At 31.0% G+C, this 24,032-nt stretch overlaps 1 protein-coding gene across 1 annotated transcript; it reads left to right on the forward strand.

The window, feature by feature from the left end:
* Window positions 1–628: 628 nt before the first annotated feature.
* On the forward strand, window positions 629–24,032 carry LOC129218646 (uncharacterized). The gene is made up of 4 exons (XM_054852966.1): window positions 629–717; window positions 6,031–6,150; window positions 12,305–12,484; window positions 22,798–24,032. Exons 2-4 carry the CDS (start codon window positions 6,060–6,062, stop codon window positions 23,058–23,060), a joined length of 534 nt encoding a protein of 177 aa, XP_054708941.1. The 5' UTR covers window positions 629–717; window positions 6,031–6,059; the 3' UTR covers window positions 23,061–24,032.

A 24,032-nucleotide genomic window follows, 5' to 3' on the forward strand; every position in this document is an offset into this window, starting at 1 on the left:
CTTACTTGAGGCTCATTGGTTTCATAATATCATACACCTTTCCTCATGAATGAATGTTAGAACGAGTCTTAATTAATGAAACGTATTTTTAAAAAATATTTAAATGGGAAAAAAAGAATCACCTTGTGTTTCATTCTCCGATATAATCACTCAAAAATTCTGTCTTGTTCCTTGAAGTTGATTCCTTATTGATACATTGGGCCATTTTGGCGAAAATCGGACTTTTTGTCCAGCACACGACAGCTCATACACCTTATTAAAATAAATATAAAAGGGAAAAAAATACTCATTACCCTTTGAAATTATTACTTTTTAATGAACTATACGAGTTGTCACGTTCGGGACAACATGGCAGCTTTCTCTTGGACTTCCCCACGTGTAAAACCAATTTTTTATTGTCTCTAATGTTTCCTGCCATGAAGCAAAGGCTTCTTATTTCTGTATATAATCCCCCTTTCAACACGAAATATTATAGCTACATGACAATTATTAATGCACTTAATATTGTCTTAGATGTCATACAATAATTATATTTTTTTCTATAAAACGGAAGTGATTAACTATTGTTCTGGTTTCTGTTAAAAATCATCCGAGCGTGAAAAGCTTCTCACATTTTTTCTTTTCTTTCAGATGAACTTCCACCAGGGTTGCCTTGAATAGGGATGATAAACTTTGTTCATCATTTGAATTATTCAAATCTGAGTCCATACTCACTTGGTTTGTGTCTTTTACATTTATGCATGTTAGAGCTTGTACGTTGTTATGCATGGTTATTTCTTATGAGAGAATGTAGAGAATGTATTCAGTGTTTGTAAAGTTGGTTGATTTGTATACTGCGGTGGGAAGGTAAATGGCAGTATCGCAGAAATGAATTTTCGAGATACTTGAAGAATTCAGTTTTGGACTCCATTCTAACGATAGGGAAATGTTTGACGTTTTTCTTATATTTAATTTTCAGCGGGAACCAAATAAGAAAGCTTGTACAATAAAACTAGCACAATAGATGACAAAATGCAATAAATAAATAAATAATAATAAACAAATGAATTTAAAAATGCAGATACTGCCTTTTACCTTATCACAGCAGAATAGTTGAATGCTACAGAGTTCATCAGCAGAAAAATACATGAAAAAGTACGCAAATAATAATAGAAAACATAATATTTAGTCAGAGAAATAGTGAAAAGGTTATGCCTAGAGTTCTACATAGTATGACCGTTTACTTAATAATAAAAATAACTAACATAAATTTATAATTTCATTTTTAAATGCTGTCATTACTATTATTTCTTTTACCAGATCTTCAGTTTTGCATAAGAGTTAAAAGTCATTCCTTTTTGAAATTCAAAAGCCACTGAGAGATATCCAATCGCAGTGGTAGCTCATTCCTAAGTTATCTTTTAACTATTCACAATGTTGATACAATCAGCCAAAATATGTTTAGAGGAAAGTGTTGTACTTTGGTCATAATGGTACCTTGATCCAGTTGTATTCTTAGCTTTACTTTTAATGGTACACGGCAACATTGCTCTTGAATTTTGTGTATTTATTTATCTTTTTAGCTCTTAATGTAGCTGCACTATTTCCAGCAAAAATACAAGTTTGTGATAATATATGTTGAAGAGAAATTTCATGCATCAAAAGTGCAGCAAATATTTGTTTTAAATCTTTTTTTTATTTTAATGTTTGCTGCTTTTCTGTGCTATACCTCAAAATAGACATATTCTTTGTTACTGTGAGCTTAATAACTTTAATGTATTGTTTTAGTAATGATAGCATGTGATTAAAATAAGGTTAAGTCTATTTTCAACATGACAGTATTTTTCTGAAGTAGTGTTCCTTGGACCAAGAAAACAAAACTTAGGCAAAACTTAGGGTTTAACTTAGGCAACTAGAGTTACTGCAAAAATCATCATGTTGCCTTTTATTGCGGTAGTATTGTGGTTTTCAGAGCAAAGTAGGATTTCCTTCATGACTAAAGCTAGTTTTAAGTGACATCTTTAATATTGTGAAAATAAAACATGGTTATAATAGTAAAAATTGGGTACATACGTATTATCCACATTTGCATTTTTGTCAGCTTTTTCACAAACAATACGAAAACAAGAAAAGACCTTAAAAAAAAAAAAAAACCTGTCTAACCCAGTGAAAATATTGAGGAGTGTCACAGGCATGCAGATAATTCATAAGTACCAAACCATTTAAAACAACGTTATGCGATAATAGCCAATTTCAAAAGTTACATGATTATTAAATCCTAGAATAGCTGAAAACTCAATTGAAATTTAAACACATTTCTCTAAGACAAAACAGCGCGTAAGAATTAGTCTACATCAACTCAATTGAACCCAAAATAGATTTAGCCCTTCTCTTAAAATATGTACAGTAGGAAAAACAGCGTAAAAACTGATTTTAACTAGAGGTGGGCAATGTCGTTCTTTTTAATGATCCGTTCATCAGAGGAGCGTTCATTCTTTTGATCCGTTCATTTAAGCTGTTCATTTGAACGACTTTGTTCATGGGGAGCAGCATACTCTAAAAGAAGCCTCGCAGGTTTTGGAACGCGTTGCGAGTCAGCAAGTGAGCAAGGTAAAAGCATTTCTTGAAATATTATAAAGCAAGTGTTGAATTATATACATATAAATACAGAACTAATGTTCTTTGAAGCAATTCAGAATAAAATTTGAAAAAAGACAAAATGACATCAATTTAAAAAGGATTAACGGTAGCTACAGCAAATTTACTGTAAATTGGTATGAAAAGACACTTTAAAAAAAGTAAACGTTTGCTTTTTAGTTTAAAACTGGAATAAATCTACCCAAAAGAAAGAAGTCCCTTCCTTCAAATATTTTTCCCACCTACACTGTATATATACATATAGTAGACTATGTATAACGAAAAAAGTAACAGCAAATATATCGGTAGCTCAGCCGGAGTGCCGGATAACTTAATTAAAAAAAAAGACTCAGCGAAATATTAGGGAGCTTCAAAATTATCCCACGATACCGATGAGAACAGAAAAAAAAACGCAACCTTTTTTTAAATGGGGGAAAAAATTTGACAGTAATAATCCTTATTAAAAAAAACTCTGGATATTGAATGTTAATAAGTTACTAGGAAGTCGCCAAGCAAGTTAAAAATAAAGCCAAATTAATATAAGATGGTAGTAGGTAGGGATGTTATAGAAGACAAAAATTCCCAGAAAGGGTCACTCCACGGAAAACGGTAATTTTGTCACGCACGTAACGCCTCATATATTTCATTAAAAATAATAATTTAAAAGGGTAATGATAAAAATTTTATTGCTTAACAAATTACAAACGAATGTGTGATTCCTTAAGCAAAAGATTTCGTCATTATCTTTTTAAATAATTATTTTTCAATGAAGTATATGAACCGTCACATGCGGGATAAAGTAACTTACTTTTTCATGGGATATTCCAATACATATTTTTTTTATAATGGTTTAAACTATTTATTGTTTCTCAACAAATGAGATATGTTTCCTTTATATTGCAGTCTTCACTCTCAAAATAAACGATATATTTTAACATTAATATATTAATAGAGAAAAAATTTAACTAATTCATAAGCAAGTTACTAGAGGTTGAGTTCGGATATCCCACACGTGACACATGCAAATAAATTACATTTGAAAAGAAAAATAGCTTCATAAAAATATTACTGTGTCAGGAATATTTTTGTACCAAATTGAAAGATAAAAATGTATTTACCCTTGTTTAATGAAAATATTAAGAGATATGACAAAATCTTAATGAAATTGAAGCGTCTTCTTTTCCCGCACGTGAGGGTGGAATGGCCCTAAAATGTATTTTTAGAAATAAATTTGGCGACAGAAAGCGTGAGAAATTTTTTTGCAGGGCATGGGACAGGAAGGGGAAAGTCCAATCATTTTGTTTGTAGCCCTAACAAGTTACATAAAACATTACTGAAATGGATACATTCGAAAATTGCAAATTAACTGCAACGGTGAAAGAAAAATGAGGAAGACATCAGAAAGTAAAAAGCTTCAAAATGAATATATTGTACTGTACTGAGAAAAAGTAAATTGAGATTTATTGAGAGTTAAAAATTTAAAGATGAATGTAATTTCAAAAAAAAAAAAAAACATCACTAGTGCATAAATACAATGTTCCAAACTGTTTACCGTTCAAAAGAACGGTCGTTAATTTTTTAGGTGAAGGAACGGATCCGTTAATTTTAAACATTCGTTCTTTCTGACCCGTTCGTTGTTGAACGACACATCCCTAATTTTAACGCGGATTTTAAACTTTATTTTCCTGATTAAAGATTCTTTGAAGTATTAACTATCAACCGATCCTAATAAGTCAATGTAAGATTTAAATTTGTCTCAACTGAGACGGTTTACTTTTATTTCCATGAGTAATAAGTAAATGAAATTTTTCCTCTAATTATTAGAAAACTCGGAACAATATATTTTGCCTCAAAAAGATTTAAATGTAATTTTTTTTTCATTTATTTTGGGGCGATTCCGGAAAACACACATTTCAAAATGTATCCAGACAAATGAATCAGTATAAACGACCAAAAATGCTTAAAAACTGCATTGTCACTTAGCAAAGTTTACTGGCATTTTACTATGTAAAAGAAGAAATTCCATTTATTTGAGGAAGGTAAACTCCTCCGACGCATACAAATGCTGTTCCTTCTTTACAAATATGTACTTTAACGCGCAAATAAAAATCTACTAAATGATGTCGGTGACCTAAATGTTTGTAAGTTCCTTCATCCACGTTCAATATAAAATGTATCAACCCTAACTCAAAGTACTTCAACTAATGACTTTTCTTTGGTTATAATGTGGCTAAACTGTGATACCGGGAGTTTTTCTTTATCGTGTGAAAAAATCTCCTTTTCTAAGCAAAGTGAATTAAATTTTCAATTCCAAGCTTGAAAGGTTTGCACACAATTCAACAGAATAGTAAGAAACACTTTAGTTATCAATGTTTTGCTAAGCTATTTATGTATAATTGTAGCATAATTTGTTGGCTGTGCAGTTTCTTCGCTATTACGCTTTAATGTAATTTCACAGTTGTAGAAAAACCAAGAGGGCGTTTTTGCGCAATCTATCCTTATAAGGGCGGATAGTTTGCACATGCGTAGAAGAGATTGCTCTTAATGATAACTAGACAACAAAATTGTTAAACAGAATAATTACACTTAAAATGACATTATTGTAAGGTTTTTGTATACAACCATTATTATAGTGGAAGTAAATATTTTATCTTAATCATTAATGAATCAGAAAATACACAATTTTTAGAAAGGAAGCAAAAATTATAATTTAAGAAAAAATAGAAGAAACTATACAAGGAACGTCAGACAATTTACTCATTTACAGTAAGTTACTTTGTAACTCGTTTAACTTAAAATTTGTCTACTTTTGTTTTATAATACAAAGCAATCAATAAGTCGCGTAATCTACTACGAACGATTTACTGGTGCTAACAATGTTAATCTAGGGAAGTAGTATTGTCATTATACATAAACTTAGAGAAAATGTATGAAATTTCACGCACTTAGCTTTTTTTTTAAATGCAAAGTAGTGACATTTTATTGCATATGCTCTGAACAACCAACACGCACTTTCATCTGCACACTCTAATACTGATCTCGTAGAACTAGATGAAGTCTTTGCGCACTTATACTCAATTCTTGCCCCCCGAATCCTTTGTTGCGCAATCTTTTGCCTCAAAAGTACGTAAATCAAACTTTCTTCAACATTAAAGCAATGGTTTGAATTGATACTCACTTTGCATACAAAAGTATACTGTATTTTTGTTTCAATTTATGTTTCTTTAATCAATAAATGTTAAACTTGTGACTTGTTCAACATTTAGCAAATTTTATCTTACCTTGTTTAAGTTCAGAACTCGTTTTCAGCATGTTTGAAATTAGGCAAAAATACACAATTTCTGATGCTTTCGGACATATATTGTTAATAGAGTTGGTCGAGCTGAACTCATATAATTCTATTTTTGTTTTTAGGTTAGAAATTTCTTTGCATTTACTGAAGTATGTGCGTCAGGCTAGCTGGTCACGTCTCATGGAAATCTACTCTTTTTCTCACGATTCAGTCCATACTTCTAACTGCATTTTTATTTACAAGTAAATAACTTTTCTTTTTGATTATTTTAATGCAACTTACATTCTTCGGCAGCTGTAATTGATAACGGCAGTCTTAAGAGCTCAAAGAAAAGAATATTTCAAACTCTAACACTCACTTTGAGTAGGTTTTCATTCTGAGTAAGTTAGTGAGTCGAAGACTCAACCACAGATGATTTAGTTTCACAACCCCCCCCCCCCCCAGATGTTATGGTCTCTACCAAAGACTATGACTTGACTAGACTACAACTTGAAGACTAATTACACTAGAGGTAAATGGAATATGAGGCAGTGAGAAGCAAAGGGATGTAAGTGAACATTTTCAAGTTTTGAGTCAAACGCGTTGAAAGAAAAGGTCCTAGGTAAGCTTTTATTGAATTTTTTTTTCTAAACCATTCTGTATAATCTCCAAATCTTTAATTTTGCCACTTACATCCCTTTGCTACTCACTGCTTCATATGTCAAATATTTAGGAATAATTTATCATATAAAATGCAGTTATTAAAATTTTGTTAAAAGGATGCTTTCATTATCAACTTCAAATTTTCAAAAACAACCTTCGCTTTATCACATATTTATAATTATCATTAACATTTAACATGGTATAACTCAATTTGTTGAATTTTATGCAGCTGCTGCTTCAGAGTGAAAGAGAGAAAAATGCACCTTGTAATGTTCAAAAGTTTTTTATGTTCATGCACATAGTATCTAAGATACCTTAGATGCGGTGGTGATTGCTTTTTTATGTAAAAATATGAACCAATGAAACGATAAAAAAATATTTACAATCTCGAAAATATAAATATGAGCATGTTCCTTTGGTTAAATAAGAATCACATTTCCAAAAATAATTAAAATAGGTCACGGATATAACTGCTGAGAACTATTCCTGAGCATAACGTAAATTTATAACCGGTCCTTTACTTTTTCAATTTTCTAGACGTTTACTTAAAATTTGATTTACGTTTTCCTTGTTCACAACATTATATGCTAGGCCCTTTAAGTTATTATCTTCTAACGGCAATGTATACCTGCATATTCAAAGAAAAATTCCATGAAGATTTTACTGACTCTCTCTTGGGAAACTTAGAAAAATTAATCTTTCCTTATCTTGCTAAATAATCCTTAAATAGCTCGAGTAAAAAGGATACTTTTTTGAAAAAAAGGAGATTCAGGAAACCATACCTCTTTGATAATTTTCCCCAAAAGCTTTTAAGATTTCAACATTCACTGTTGCGTTGTAAAGAATAAACCTTTTTTGGCTTTTCGGAAACCATGGAAAAGGTTTTCGAGGCAATGCATTAAATAAATATTTTCTCCCTTCTGACACATTTTTCTTTCATAATATTTTTCTCCGCAAAATAAAAAGATGTTTTACAGTTATACACAAAGATATTGAAAGAATTTAGGAAAATATATGTCAGAAAAGATCCTATGAAAGATTGATGATGACATTTCGTAGGCTTCAGCTCTAAGGTTCTTCTCACCGTAAATATTTTTACACATGTTGTTGGCGATCAAAAGAGTGATCTTGTTAACTATGAAGTTCGTGGTTGCCTGCTTTAAAAAGAAAATACATTATTTTTATGTTTTTCGAAAATATGATGGAAAGTGTATGCCTCAAAAGTTGCTTTACACATCTAAAGAAAAATGTGACATTATTGCTTGTGAAGGTATTGAATTATCAAGGTTTCACAAATCTCTGAACAGTGAAAAATATTCAAAGAAATGAAGTGATAAAACCATGTTAAACAGGGGTGATGTTCTATCATATATAAAAAAAATATGGGATAATTTAGTCACCATTACTCGTCCACTTCTAGAATTTTTTATCTATATCTACATTGTTCTCATCATGACATTTCAGAAAAGACAAAAACGTAAAAAAAAATAATTAATATAAAAGTATAAATTAAATAGATATAAAAAAATGCCTAAAAACTTAATAACATACACAAAAACTCATGCGATCAAATACTGGAGGACATTTTTGGAATGTTTTCCATTCCATAAACGGAAAAGTGCAAGCTTTTCGAACAAGTTTTCTGTATCAGTTATTTTAAAAATATTCATTAATGTAGGGTAGACCGGGGTTTATTTACGCATGGAGCACGTTTACGCAGTGTCCATTTTTCAAAATGAATTATATTTGGAGAGCCAAAAGTCATACCAGATTGATGCTACTTTGAGCATTAGTCGAGCTTCGGTTAAGCACGCAGAAAGAAGAATCTGTTTCTACCAATATTCAGTAAATTACCGCCCTATAGCCAGGGCTAAGGCAGAAATACATGAAAAACAAAGCCAGCTCAGTCAATTCCAGCCGAGGACTGCAGTTTCGTGCTTATTAGCACTCATCAGCCCGGCATAGGAGTGACTGAGCTGGAGGTGGAAAACCTCTTAAGGAAGCCTAGAGTGCCAAACAAACTGGTAGCTAATTCAGAATCAGCACTCACCAGACGAGTGACCGAAACAATGGTTCGGTTCAACTCGAATTTTGAAGGCAAGGCATGTATATTCAGTAAATTTCCGCCCTATAGCCAGGGCTAAGGCAGAAATACATGAGTGAAGTAGAACTAAATAATCTTTTTAATTGCTTCATATCATCTAAAGATTTTACATTGAATAAGAATGAAATAGTGCTTTAGAAATTCTACCTTAATCGTACGCTTTTCTCAATGTATTTCAATAAAGTGCATTTTTTCCGATAGTCTTGAACGGTCTGTAAAATAAATTGCTTTGTGACTCATATTTGGTAAATTAGTTGTGAAATTCTTCTATTAATTGTGCTCCTCTTTCAGTTGTATCATTCACAATTTTCAGTATTTTAACGATCTCTCTTCCCTTTAAATAGCTTCCTTCATTTTGCCGTGAATCAAGATCAAATAAGTTACAAATACTAAAAGATTTTTTCCTATGAAACAGTTTTATAGACTCGTAATTGATTTTATAAAGAGGAAGATCTTTACTAAGACAGTATTCCAAATCATCTACTGTTATCTGAAATTTGTTAAACAGTCATCAGACACGTCTTCCTTATCACAAGCATTTTTTGGACTAGTCTTTTCCTATCTTCAAAGTTAATTCCTTCATCCAATACGGACAAAGCTACTAGTTTATCCCCTATATACCATAAGTGATTTATGAATTTTCCAATCACTGCTTCTGCTGCATATTTGTCGTCATTTTGTACGCTGCTAGTTTTTCAGTCATATTAAAGGAGCCTCGATTGGGTTGCGGCGAAAAACCATATCTTCATACAGCATTTAATTGTAAAACAGTTTTGTAAAACAGCATTGAAGGGCTTTCCTTTCATGTAAGGTCAATTTAAATTGTTTCCTAAATATAAAAATTTTCAAACAAAAATTCCTTTTGCCACGCATGTGGCTCAGGGATAAGCTCCAGGTTGCCGAAAAAATATCCCTGTAGGAGGAAATTCACCAGGAAATATCATTACAAGTTATGAGAATTCTCTGTAATCTTTATAAATTCCGCATTTTACGAACAATAATATGTCATCAACTTCGTCTTTTAGAATTTAAGTGGTATGTGTACTTGATTGAAATGTTATAAGTTCTGAATGATGGAGATTTTTCCACAAAATTTTGAAGCGCTTAAATAATTGAATATTTGATCTAGAACTAAGAAAGGCAAGAACTTCTTTAAGGACACACTCTGCAGTACGGTTTAAAGAGCATGATGATGGCAATCCAAATGTAATATATCACTTCAGTTTTTGCTCTAAAAAATTGCATGCACAATTTATACGGTTGGTATTGCAAGTTGTTGTATCAAACACTACAGCTAGAACAGTTAGCAATAAAGAGCTATCATCTAAGATATCATATACAACTGAAGAAATATCTAAGGAATTCCAAGTAGCTGTTCAATATTAGGACCTGAAGCTATCACGGTAATTCTGTCGGCGTTCTTTTTCCAGTTACATCTGGATGTAGCTTTGTATCCCAGTGAATAACTACAAAATTTAAGTTCATGAAATTTAATTTTACCTCTCGAAGATTTTCTTTTGCTCTGTTAAGGAATATACGATTGATCACTAGGTCACTTGGATTTAAATTTACTGTATCTACATAGGCTGTAAATAAATGAACAACATCTTTATCCCTAATATGGCATTTGTCTAACAGTGATGAAAGGCGAGCAGATAGCAATAGTTGTCAAGCTTTTTTCATTGTGGTAGACCAGCTGTAGAAAACAAAAGTTCAACAGGTTAGGATAGATACCCATTTCAGTTTCTAAATCTTGTGAATCGCAAAAATTTGATGATAATAAAAGACTATGTACTGAAATAGAAGAAAATTAATTTAAAGTATAGATTTCTACATAGTTCCGATCTCGATATATATATATATTTATTTAATTTATATTTTAGCTATGGAAAATACAGTATATTTTAATGTTCGGAGTAATCGAGGACTTTTTGAAATTTTTATTTTAAAAATTAAAAATTGCATAAGCACTTAGGTATATTAATAACTAAAGAACAGCGAGTTAAAATATGATTGCAATTACGTATATTTATAGCATTGAAACCTTGCGATTCTATTTGACACACCTATTACATACACAGGGAATTTTGTAAATCAACACCCCCAAAGCCTGGAGGAGGCAAGTTGTTATTGTCAAAGATCGTTCATTAATGGCCTATAGAATCCCTTGTGAACATCTTGATGGGAAGAAACGTTCCTCTGCCGCTTGGTTGGAATAAGCGCAGAAGAGCGGTACGCTTGACCTAAGGCCATTGGTGCACATTTTATTCTCTGTAATATGTTAAATTTTACAGAATGAAAGTGAGAGTATGGTCGGTCTGAAAGTAGCAGCACCTATTGGGTTCAAAACTACTTTAAATATAAAACGTTAGAATATGTTTACATAAAAATGAGAAAATCCGCAAATTTTTCTTCGAAACTCGAAGAAGGGGGCCCCAGGGGCACGTGTTAATATTCATGGATTGACTTTAAATTTTGCAAGGATCATTTATTTGTACAATGGAATAAATTGAGGGGGCGTCGCGTAAAATATCTGCAACTTCAAAAATAAGGATCACCCTAATATATATATATATATATATATATATATATATATATATTCAAATTACCTAACAAAATATTTTGTCCCTCATGTTTGGTGAAGTCCGTTTTGTGTCAAGGTGTCTCAAGTCCGTTAACAAGATATAATTTCATGAAAAAAAGGGTTGACAATTTTACCAAGAGATGGCAATACATTTTTAAAAAAAGCACTTAAACTAGGTAAATATTTACCATCAGTCATTTTCTTTCCCAGTTGAAAAGGAAAAGTGTAGTTGTATAAACAATTTCTATTAAAGGAGCATATTTTTGTTCAATGTCTATTCGGTTACCTAACTTTTTATCTTAAAAATAAAAAAAAATTCGCACTTTCTATTGCTTGTGTATAATCTTTTAGTTAATTTGTTAAGTGTTTTGCTTTATTTCTTAGTGTTATAAATTATCATCAACAATTGCGTACCAACAATTCGTGGCTTTGGAAGATGTTTTGCTGCTACCGTCATATCCGTTACTATGTTACTGGAATGGATTGGACAGTTTTCCAAATTCAGTTGTTTTCATTCGAATTCTAGCAATTATCAAGTATTAAACGATAATGCTCCAAGTTAAATGGACACAAAACCTAAATAATGCAGCTAAGTTTCAAAATTTTTTACTTATTTGTTTATCTAATATGATTTGAACGTTTATTGTAACGGACTTGACAAATCGACCCGCAAGTTTGCCAAAAACAGTACAAAAAATAATACCAAAAGCAAAAATGCTTAATTATTTATATTTTCAAATACATCTAAAATACACATGAACAAGAATTTTTCTTTTCAAGTAAAATTTAAAAGAAAAAATATGACTTTTTTGAATTGTACGAATAAGTAAAAAACAAATGCTTCTTTTTTGTCTTGTTAATGCCGTCGTTAAAAAAGTAAAGTATAGATCAGTTCATAAGAAAATAACCAATAATTCAGTTTTAGTTCTTGGAACATTTTTATTTATTTTTATTAAACCATAATCTGCTATCCTGCTCTCTCTCTCTCTCTCTGATAACGTCTAACGTTTTATTTCCTCTCTTGTTTGTTTGTTTGTTTTTTACATTGCGTTTTAAAATTATTTAGGCTGCTTCGCCCTTGATTGCTTCAAATGTTCTTCAGTAGCTGGAGAATATCCGCCATGCGACGATCCGTTTCATAACAATTACACACAAGACATTTTAGAAAGTCCCTGTTGGGCTGGCAGAAAGCAAAGGGATGGAGTCTTTCCGGCCACTTCATGCGTCAAACTAGCTGGAATTTATGGTAAGATATTTTCTTCCTTTCTAATAAAAATTACATTCGTGAGTTTAACAATACATTTCATAACCATCATGCATAGCCTACGTTCTAGATGTAAGCAAGAAGTTTGTAGATGTAGTTTGAAGAAGGGACGCATCTCCAGTTTAAATTCAATCGCTGTATGCTTAGAGAAAATTTTAAACTACCAACTATTGTTTTTTCTTCAATACTCAAATGTTAAAGTGGAAGACAAAACGTCGAAAACAATCCCAGAAGGATAACATTCCTTTGCCTGACTAATTTTTTCATTGCTCTAAGCAAGTGAACTGATAAATCCATTTTGAATGTACTGTGAAAATTAGGTATCCCACATCTACATACAAGTTCAGTTTACACATAGCTTGTCCTAAATTTTATACACTAAAAAAGCCATGGCATATTTTTGGAAAAAATGTCCATAAACAACTTAAGAAGGACCCAAAAGAATTTATTTTAGATTTCAAGTCTACATTTTTGTAATATTTTGTTAAAATTAATGTTTCATGAACATATTTTTCTATTTTTGATTAAGCCACAATAGTGTGTCTCTTTGCTCAAATGTCATGTACGTGTGTTACAGAAGTCTCTGAGCTAGTTCAAAACAAATTGATCATTTTTTATCCATATTCTATAAATAAATTTCCATGGGGCACATGTGAACAAGCCTGGGGCACAGATGAACATGGTTAAAAATGCAAAACACGCATTATATTTTAAAGAAAACTTCTTTAATATGCAAAATATACGTATGTACCTATTACACTGCAGGTTTTGTAATCTATTCTGCGTCAGTTAAAATTGTACAGTATTTATGTTATCCAAGAAATATTTCTCCCAAATATATAACTGCTCACTGTAAAATTTTAAAGTCTCGTATCATGTTTTGATCACCGGATAGACACGAAAAAAATTTATAAGACTACATAGTATGAAGGAATTTTTATTATGTAAGCATTATTCTAATTACATATTGCTTCTAAGCTTCATACTGATTTAGATAATGTATTTTTAAATGATCTTAAACTTCAGATTTTAACTAAATAGAAATATTTTGTGTCTTTTTATTTCCTGTCAGTGTTTTATCACACAAAACTGCAGACCAACTAATTAGTAACAAAAGACTTAAAAATATATAAATAAATATTTAATAATAAGTAACTATAAATTTACAATCTGATTAGAGATAAATAAATATTATAAATATTTACACATCTTAAAACACTTATAATGTGCTACACTAATATTACGGAGGGGGAATGGGAATTGTTCACTTGTGCCCCTAGATGTTGTGTTCACAAGAGCCCCATCGTCAACCTTAGAACTAACTTGCGAAAACAGGGAATTCTTATTTAATAAAAAAAGAAATATTTTTCTACATTTTCTTGAATATTCATATAATGGTTTTCAATAATTAAGTGAGTGTAACAGTTAGTTAAAAATATGTTTTCAAGAGAGAAACTGATAAAATTACATTAAATACCTGCTTAAACAAAGAACTTGACACACACAGAAACAGAAAAAGACCCATTGCTCAAAACGTTTGGCCAGGAGGTATGACTGGTGATGCCATTACTTAAGAATTTTTACAAATTTTTTTTCTTGAAGTTATCTTATTAGAACATACCATGTTCACATATGCCTCCTTTTCCCCTAACCTAATATAAGTTCGAAAATCTTTGTTGAAGAAAAAAAAATGTCTAAACTTATTGCCTTGAAATTCATTATAAACATAAATTGCAGATTTTTCAGCAAAAGTTAACTGCTCTTCATGAAAAAGTGCATTAAAAGACATATCTCATGTGGTATTTAGTTCAGTTGAAAACCTAAGTGTTTTTTCAGATAAGTAGTTTAAAACTTTGTGTTTAGATTAGGGACATAAATAATGGACGTTACTAAATGCTTCAAAAATTTATAAAAAATGTCAGCACTATTTTAGCTAAAATAACTTTTTCTCTTGAACTTATTGACACTGACATAATTCTAAACATCTTAATCATAGTTTTTTAGCAGAATAATCAATTTTCGCTTCTTATCTTAAAATACACAGCGTGATGTCCTTTTTTTCATGAAGAATGTTTCGTAAGGACCGAATAGCTAATTTTTTCCCCGGCTATTTCTGGTAATTGCATTTGATGCCTTCTTAAGGCATACTACCTTCATTATATATCCTTTTAATCATTCCATGTAATAATTTATTTTCTTTTATCCAAACTAACATTAAATGAAGCTGTACCCAAGATGTCGAATAACATATTCTGAAAAAATGAGGATTGTTTTTAACTAGTGTTGGCAAAAAGACAAGTTATTAGTGGTGGAGAAAAAATCAATTAGCGAAAACCGCACATTTTAAACAGACACCTAACTAACAGAATTAAATTTTTGTACGCAACAATGTTTGCTGAAACAGTTTACCAGAAAAAAAAAGTTCTTTAGATATTTAGATTTAAATTTCTACTCTTATTTCGCAGTAAATTTTACATGACAAATAGCCTGTGTATTTGAAAATTACTCTCCAGTCGATAATTATTGCGTTACTAAACATTTAAGTTACTTCCAACTGTAGATTTTTATGTACCTTTAAGTGTTCTAACATTAGAAGATTTCATCAGCCGAGATTACTTTATAACGTAAAGTTTTAAATTTTGTAGCTTGACTTAGAAACTGCAGAGGCGTATAGAAATTGTCCAACTTTAACTATATAGCATACATGATGCAATAATGAAAAAACTGTATTCTTTATTGTTAAATTATATTAAGCAGTCATTTATTCTACACTCTTCTTCATGCTTTAACAATTAAAGTAAAATCATTTCTGCTACAATGCTTCAAAACATTTTCATTCCTTATTGTCGATTTTAGACGCTAATTAATAAAACGACTGAGCATAAATCATGGCTTGATGGAGAAGCATTACATTTTAAAACGATTCTCTATTCGTAATGATACGCTGAAACTATATAAGTCAGAACACAATGTGTGCAATTTGCAACAAAAGATTACCCCGTTAAATTCACACTGATAATTAAGGAAAAGGGTAGGTAAAACTGAAGAACAGTTATTGCCATTGCTCTGAAGCGGGACATTCATATACATGAGCAGTAGAAATTTCAATAAACGAACATTTATTTCAGGACATCTTTCATTTATTGAATATTCTACTCATTTTCTATTTGAAAGATAGTTACACGTTACTTATTCTCAATGATACGAAAGATGATTTTTATGGATTGAAGGCTTTTTTTAATGGTATGATCATTTAATTTTTCAAAAAAAGATTCAACTCAGCTAGCATAACTTAACACATCCATTACTGGTTAAGTGAAATTTGGATCAAAACACCATTAAAATAACCTTTTGTGCTCATTATTAATTTAAAATTATTCTTACTTTTGATGCAAACTGGGCAATGTAATGTAACTGCATTTACTATGAAGAGCTGTTTCACGTTAACTGGTTGCAAAAAAGATTCTGAATGTTACGAAGCGTGAGAGGGAATCCTTGTGCTTGTCATAAACCAACTTAAAGACATAGGAGCTATTGAAGAAGATATATAGAATTGGTTTTCATCTGCAAAACAAAGTTATTGTTATTCCCGACAAACTTACGAAAAATTACAGCTTGCAAAGTGCGATAAGGACATGGGGAAGGAAGAAAATAAAAAGGAGGTAATATAAAAATCTTCATAAAACCAAATGTTCGCTGCATTTGGCACAATGCGAAAAGAACCAATTTTCAAAATAGTGTTGTAGACCAATTGTTTCAACCTTTCAAACTAAAAATTATTATAAAATATGCGTTTTTGATCTAAAACTCTACCTTTTAAGCCAGGATTTCATCAAAGACCTATTAGCTTCAATATCTTTTTAGTTTAATATCTTTGATTATACTATTTATAATTTGAATATGTACTGAAGTCAAGTAATTGCTAAGAAACATATTACATTCAACTACAAGAGTGGCATGAATGAGACATCAATGGATGGGAAGCGCGTTCTTTTAATCCCAGTAAAAAATTGAAAAGGATTTTTTTTAGTAAAATGTTCACATGGCTCGTTGAGAATAGGCTTCTACATACAGGGCAAAAAGGATGGAGCATCACAGATTGGTGGGGAGAAGTTCAACGGAAAGATTTGAATGGCAAGTTGTTTTATACCATGCTTTCAGTTGCTATCATGCTTTGGTCGAGACAGCATCGCGCTTTTACTGTGAAGACACATTTCTCTAACATTCGCTCGATCGGACTTAAACTGTTCGACATGCTCCAAAGAGTTGACCAAAACTTCCGAGTTCGACTGAATCAGTGTAATGATTATGGAGAGCAGCACTTATAAGATATTGTTTTCAAAACAGTGTAAAGCATAATCTCCCATTATGTGTGTCAGAAAAAAGATAATAATAAGGACTTTTTAGGTACGTAAATTTTTTTATTTCGTTTTCAAAAAAGAAAGATCCCGCGCCCCACCCTGTACAATGCCCTAATAAAAGGAAAATCGCAATGTTTGGACTTATGTCCGTCTGGCTCTGAGGTACAGAAATATCACAACCTGTGCTACTTTTATCAGGTTCCTCTTTTTGACACTTGAACTTATACCATTAGTATGAAACTAGTAATTTTTTTTGAAAATGAAGTTAATTATTTTCACTTACCACAATAAATAAAATGCAGAGGAAATGAAAAAAAAAATCGGAAAATATGTTGAATATTTATCGTTTTTGCCACCATGCATTGAAATCCTTTTGAAATACCCTTTCAAGGGTTCGAAGTGCAAACTTGATTTTAGCAATTAAATGACTCATTTATCTCGTTTCTTCGAGTAAGGATGCGTATAAATAAAACATTTATTTCTCATTCTGACCATCAATTGTAGAAATACAGTTACAATTCGTTGTAATTTGGACAGAAATTCAAATGTGATTCTTTCAAACAGCATTAAAACGAAACAAAATGAAAATACGATAGTAAACTGCCCAGTATTGTTTCAAAAAGATTCCTTCCTATCACGCCGTAAGTTGTTCAAGAATTTGTCGCGGAAGGGAATAAAATAGGCAGTTAATTTGCTAATAAGGGACGGTTGTAACTTATTTCCTTATTTTAATGCTTTATAAAGCAATCAAACATCGTGTCGTTTATATGTTTCGATTGCATTGCATTTCCAGGATCTTAAGATCTCTTCCGCATATTTTTTTCGTTTTGTAACTATATGTTTTATGTTCTTAAAGTTATAATTTTAATTCAAAAGCTATGATAGTAAGAGCAAACTTGTTTGAAACTTTTTAACAAAATAAAACACTTTACATTTAAGTGTAAAATAGCCTGTTGAGTAAACTAAATCAGCAAAATGGAAAAAAACTTGAGCGGAAAATGTTACATCTCATTTGACATTTCTGAAAACATTTTTTTTTAAATTTTTTTTAAAGAAACTGCTTTTTTTAAAAAAAATTTGTATAATTTGTTTAAGCGCATTACGCTACCTTGAAATATTTTGAAAAAACTAATTAGTCAGTTTCAGTAATTAATTTGTAGTAAAGAACATTCACGGTTATTTTGAACAGTAGAAACGATTGGATGTAAGAATAATTAATTTCTTTATTTTCTCCTATAATGAATAATCCATAGAAAATGCAATTAAGTAATACTTTTATAAAAATAACTTGAAATAATCAACCCTAATAGAAACGTTGGAATTGATGAATAAACGTCTCTGTTTTTACCAGAAACCGCAAGACTCCGCTTGAGTTTTAAAAAACTTCTCTTTAAACTAATTGAATTTTTTACTTAACTGTCCAGATTATTACATCCATTTGTATTAAATGAAACTATGACCTATGACTAATGTTCTTGGATATTCTCTTACAGTTATTATTTAGTAACTTAACAATATCTATGCATTTTCTGTTACAAAAATAATATATTTAACTCTCTTCTGAAATATTTCCGCGAGTAAACTGCTAAAAACATAAAGTTGTTTCATTACCTGGTTTCCAAAGCAATTATTTGTTTGTTTAATTTTTGTGTTTGATATGAGAGTACTATAGCGTGCCAGTTAAGTTTTGCTATGCGATGGGTCAGTGCAGAGCACAATGCGGGAGAGCTGCTTTTGCGGATGGCTAGCCGCCTCTGCAAAATTGAGAAAACCTAACAACCCTTATCAGGTACCTCAAAGAGAATAAGTGAAAGTGTCACAATGGTTACATTATCTACTCAGTTCCCTAAGGAGATACTGCAACCTCAGGATTAGAATCTGGGACGTTCTGCTTCAGAGCCAAATAACTGCTGGCAGATGAGCAATGAGTTCTGGCCAAAGTTAGAAAAGAAGGATGTTAAACCCTTTGAATTTATTATATTTTACTGTGATTACATTGAAATTCTCAATAGAGACTAAAATTCACAAGTAACCCTACCCAAGTGTGAATCGCTGATTTGAATAAAACTTTGCACATCCGATTAGAACACTCAAAAATATTGAACCCGTATCTTTTATTTTAAATTTTATTTACGAAAATTCAAATAATGATTGAAAAGTTGAAAAAAAAAAACATAAAGTTCATGTGTTTCAGGATTTTTCTAAAAATATTATTTATAGTGGTAAACCATCCCTCGCAATCTTACCCCGACACGGTGAATGATTTTAAAACTTAAATCTATCGCAAGAAAGTTATGTAACATATCAATAGAAAGATCTCTTTTTTAGCTTTATGCTGGTTTTTGAATTTTCATTCTACTACAGCTAGGAGAGAAGTTAGTCATTTGTAAGAGAACACGCTTTTCATTTTTTTCCTCCGATTTCGAATTTTTTTACAGTCCTATATTCTGAACAATTTTCAAAATAGAAATATACAAATTGGCTGGATTGCTTATCTTGTCATGTGTCCTTCATGGCAAATTTTATTGAATCTGAATATAGTGAGGTCGAAAAGATGATTTATCTCACATGGAAAGGGCTCATAGGCAACTAGCGCCACGATGAGGTAGGATTGTGAGGAATGATTTACTATTATAAATAGTATTTTCAGAAAAACTCTGAAACACGTCAACTTGAGTTTGTTCAGTTTTTTCAAATTGTCAATCATCATTTGAATTTTTGTAGTTAAAAATTAAAATAAAAGAATATATTCTACCCTGTAAAACCCACAATTATTCAATATTTAGGGGTAAATTTTACCCCGTTAAAAGCGTTTGTTGTCGATAAAAAAAAAATACCGATTCAATATTTTTAAGTGTTCTATCGATGTGGAAAGTTTTATTCAAATCGGTAATTCACACTTGGGTAGGGTTCAGTGAAAACTAGGTAAATCAATAATACTTTATTTTGTAAATTGTATTTGCAATTTAATTAGCACACATTAAAACTTCACTATCGGCAGCTCTAATATCTTTTGCACTTACTTTTTGATTGGTACTTCAATTTAAATATCCGCAAAAAAATGGAAGCTTGTTGACCACTTTGTGCTTCTGAAGTTCTTGATTTTTTTTTTTTTTTTAATTTCTCTGATGTTTAGAGTCAAAGTTCAGACTAAAAACCAAGTAGAGGAACATGGGGCTAACTGAAATAGCGAGGCAAAGTGAAATGGCAAAATATTTACTCTGCTTTTAGCTCCAACTATCTGGTATTATTTTAACTGTATAGTCTATTCTAGTCAGGAAAAAATACCACCGAAGATTAAAGCATTTGGTGAAGCAGGCAATTTTTAAAAAATAATACTCATATTGTAATATCTTGTTGTAAGTCAAAAATTATTATTGTTATTATAAAATGATAGAGTTCTTGTTATTAACGTTTTAAGTATTAATTGAGACCGTCAAATATTAAATGCAGTAAAAATTTAGATAATAGTGAGCTTATTTTTATTTTAAATAAATTGTACAATTAGTCAAGTACATACGGACCAAAGTGGATGGGGCAAAGTGAAATAGTCTGTTTCATTTACTCACTCAATCATTTAATATAAATCACTTACGTTTTCATTTATTTTTATTTCATTTACATTCCTTCATTTACTAATTCACTAATTTGTTCATTTATTCACTAATTTTCTTATTCATTCTTTTTTTTACTCGTTCATTTATTTTTCTTCATATAATTATTGATTTATTCATTTAATTACTCGTTTATTGTTTTATTATCTTTTCTTTTTCACTCAACCTTTTACTTACTGATTCTTTTGATTAAAAATGTGTTTTATAATCGAATAGAAAATGTTTCCTTAGAAAAATATTTTATTTTTTCTTTGCCCCATGAAAAAAAGGAGTAAAATTTTTCCACTTTTTTTTAAGACTCAAATTTACTGCCAAAAATAAAAAATACTGTTTCAACGCAAGTTTTATTACAAAATACAATGTTCTTTCTTTATGTACTGTAATTTTCAAAACAAATTTTTGATTTGTTCATTTTGAAAAAGCTTAGTCATCTTAACCATTTCACTTTGCCTCACATTCTCCTACTAATACTAATAGGGGTCATATTTTAAAAATAATCCGACGATGAGGAAGTTGTAGAGCAAAATTCTTATGCCAAAAATAATCCTTTGACATTATGGGGTTATTTTAGATTCTATCTTTGAATTGATTTGTCAAAGGTTCTATGGAGTAATGAAATAATCGCTATATTTTCAATAAATTTCTTAAGTTCACATAAGTACTACAGGAATAAGGAGAGCAGGAAGCTTTTAAATATGTTTGTGCGAGATACCAATGACTCTTATTAAACTCAACCATGAGTGCTTCAGTTATTTTCAAAGAACCAATGAAATGAAGAAAGCACTTTTATCGGAACAATTCTTGGCTTCTGTTAAGTAGCTCAATGTAGGTGTAAACACACTTTTCATTATTTTATTTACCCATTCTATTTTTTATTTTATTTTTCCATTAACTTTTACTTATTTTTAAAGTATTTATTTATTTATTCTGCGTTCATTAAAAAATCAAATGTGGTACACTGTTTGAAATCAGCTCGATGAATATAATGTAATTTTTATATCAATAAATATATAAAAATCAGTGTTTGGAGGCTAAATGTCAAAATGAAACGAGTAGAGAAAAACAGTTTTCGGAAATAATTGCTTTAAAAATAACGAGTAAAACAAAGATAGAAAAACATGGCAAATATAACAAAAACGCAGATAAACTACCAGCGATCTAAATTACATCTTGATTTTTATTTTTTAAGATACTGTTATACTTTTTCTTTTTAGCTCTTTCTTGTGGAGCTCATGAAAAATATCTTGCGCATTTCCTAGATTGTATAAATACGTGAATGTCGGGATTCAGTACTAACTCTCCTTAACAGAGGTGGCAAATATACGGCCAAAAATGTCAAGCCAGAAGAATATTTAAATAACTTTAAATGTCGAAGCAATTAGCGGTGCATTGGATAGAGCTTCTGCTGGATACTGTATACCGTATATTCGATGTGTTTTTGCTGCTAGATACTGATTTATTCGATTTCGAATTTACTTTTATCTATCTTACACTTTTGTTGTTGTTTCTAATGGGACTGCGTACCGGCTCCTTACTTTTTACAAATCTAGTGCATGCCACAAAAATTGAAATACAAATTCGACGAAAAAATTAATTTTGTCTCCAAATACACCACGCACAGGGAAGGTTAAAAATTATGCATTTTAAAGTAATCATCTCAATTAGTTCGTGAGTTGTTGAGTTCGATCACTTTTCACCTGGCGAACAGGGCAATTTTTACATATGAGGCAGCGAGAAGCAAAGGGATGTAAGTGGCAAAATTAAAAATTTGGAGACAACCGGTACAGAGGGTAGGTGAACCTCTACTGTCTTCGGGCAAGAGATAGTACTAGTAGCCGTGTTATACAGCATGATTTAGAAAACAATTTCATTGAAAGCCTACCAAGGATCTTATCTTTAAACGCGTTTTACGCAAAACTTGGAAAATGTCCACTTCACATTATCCATTTGCTTCTCATTGCCTCATATGGTGTTTTTAGCGGGTCTGCGGAGTCGCAGTCGGACTGATTTTTGAGTAAAGGAGTCGGAGTCAGATGTTGGTTTAAAATTCCAAGAGTCGGAGTCGATGTTCGCAACGCTGCCAGTGCTTGCGAAGTCGCAGCTGAATTGATTTTGAAGTAAAGAGTCGATGTCGTAAGTTCCAAAATTTCCGGAGTTGGAATCGGTCCTTTTTGCTCCCGACTCTGCATCCCTGGTTTTTACATGTTATTTTTACGTTAGGGCAACAAACTTTGAGTGCGAATTCTTCGTACAGGTCAGCGAGTTTTATGTTAATACTCAAGATGGAGACTATTTTACAGCTTATCATTTTTCTTTTCAGATGACACAGGAGAAACTTTGGTCGTTAGAGGCTGTGCAGTTGACAGTGGAACTCTTACCATCGACACTGAACTCGTTAGAATGAGTCATTGTGGCGGTTTTTACTACGAAGATCGTTATGTGAGGGGTTGTGTACAAAATTGTCTAGATGACGGCTGTAATGATGGAAAAATACTAAGTGCTTTTGGAAAGGATCGTCTCTTTGCAGCAGCAAGCATCTGTATCCTGAATATTATTCTGTTTAAATATGTTACATATTTCTGAAAGGCCCAAACAAAATATGCTATTGAACAACTCAAATAGCCCTCCAAAATATGAAAAAAAAAATGCATTTACACTGAATAGTTTTTCTACGATATATTCATTCGAAATGTAGTTCTTATATGAAATTTTAAATTTATACTTCGCGTGTAAATAACGAAGAACAAATATTATTGCATTAGTATTTTTAGGTAGCCTACTAACTTATATACCGTATAGTTCAACATCAAAAGTAAAGATTTTGAATCGTTGAAGGCGTTTTTTCCAGCTAATGAAACCGGTAAATACAGCTCAGCTATCTGCCATATAGCATTGCAGTAAACTAATGAAAGTCCCAAAAATAGTACTGATAAAATATTTAAATTAAAGGACTTTTTTTTAATTTATTTTTTTCTTGCCAGTATATTACTTCTATTAGATGGCTTAGGTCATACCGGCATTTTTTCCCAAAAAGACATATATTATATTAAATGAGAAAGTTATTTCTAATTTAATGCAACAGAAGAAAAACGAGACAAGTGTTATTTTATGAAAGAAAAAAGATCTTAACTTTAAATTTCATTTTAAAAAGACAGTTTTAGGTAATTCTGGAAAATTTCTTTCATTCATGAGTGTTTAAGGTAGGATTTATTTTATCTGATACGAGCAATAATCTACTTACTACAAAGATGCTTTCAGATGGCCAATATGCAATTCATATTATTATTTATCTAATTTAATCATTAAATAATCAAAAGATATTTTTCTTGAGAAGATTTATAGCTAAGAGTGAAATTCAAATAGCTTTAATTACAGAAATATCTGAAAGAAGAATTTTGATAAATAGCTCGATATAGATAGTATAGAATATTTTACAATTTCATTCTATCCAACGTCATTTTCAATAATAAATGAACAAAGCTCTATTTTCCAAGGATAGTTTTGTGAAGCTATTTGCAAGTTATGTATTTACCTGAAAGTTAATTCATTTGTAAA

The sequence above is a fragment of the Uloborus diversus genome, chromosome 3 (assembly GCF_026930045.1).
Source record: "Uloborus diversus isolate 005 chromosome 3, Udiv.v.3.1, whole genome shotgun sequence".
NCBI classification, from domain to species: Eukaryota; Metazoa; Arthropoda; class Arachnida; order Araneae; family Uloboridae; genus Uloborus; species Uloborus diversus.

Coding starts and splice junctions, on each gene's coding strand:
- LOC129218646 (XM_054852966.1), top strand. CDS start 6,060: ATGTGCGTCAGGCTAGCTGGTCACGTCTCATGGAAATCTACTCTTTTT. Junction 6,151..12,304: donor AACTGCATTTTTATTTACAA/GTAAATAACTTT, acceptor AAAATTATTTAG/GCTGCTTCGCCCTTGATTGC. Junction 12,485..22,797: donor CAAACTAGCTGGAATTTATG/GTAAGATATTTT, acceptor TTTTCTTTTCAG/ATGACACAGGAGAAACTTTG.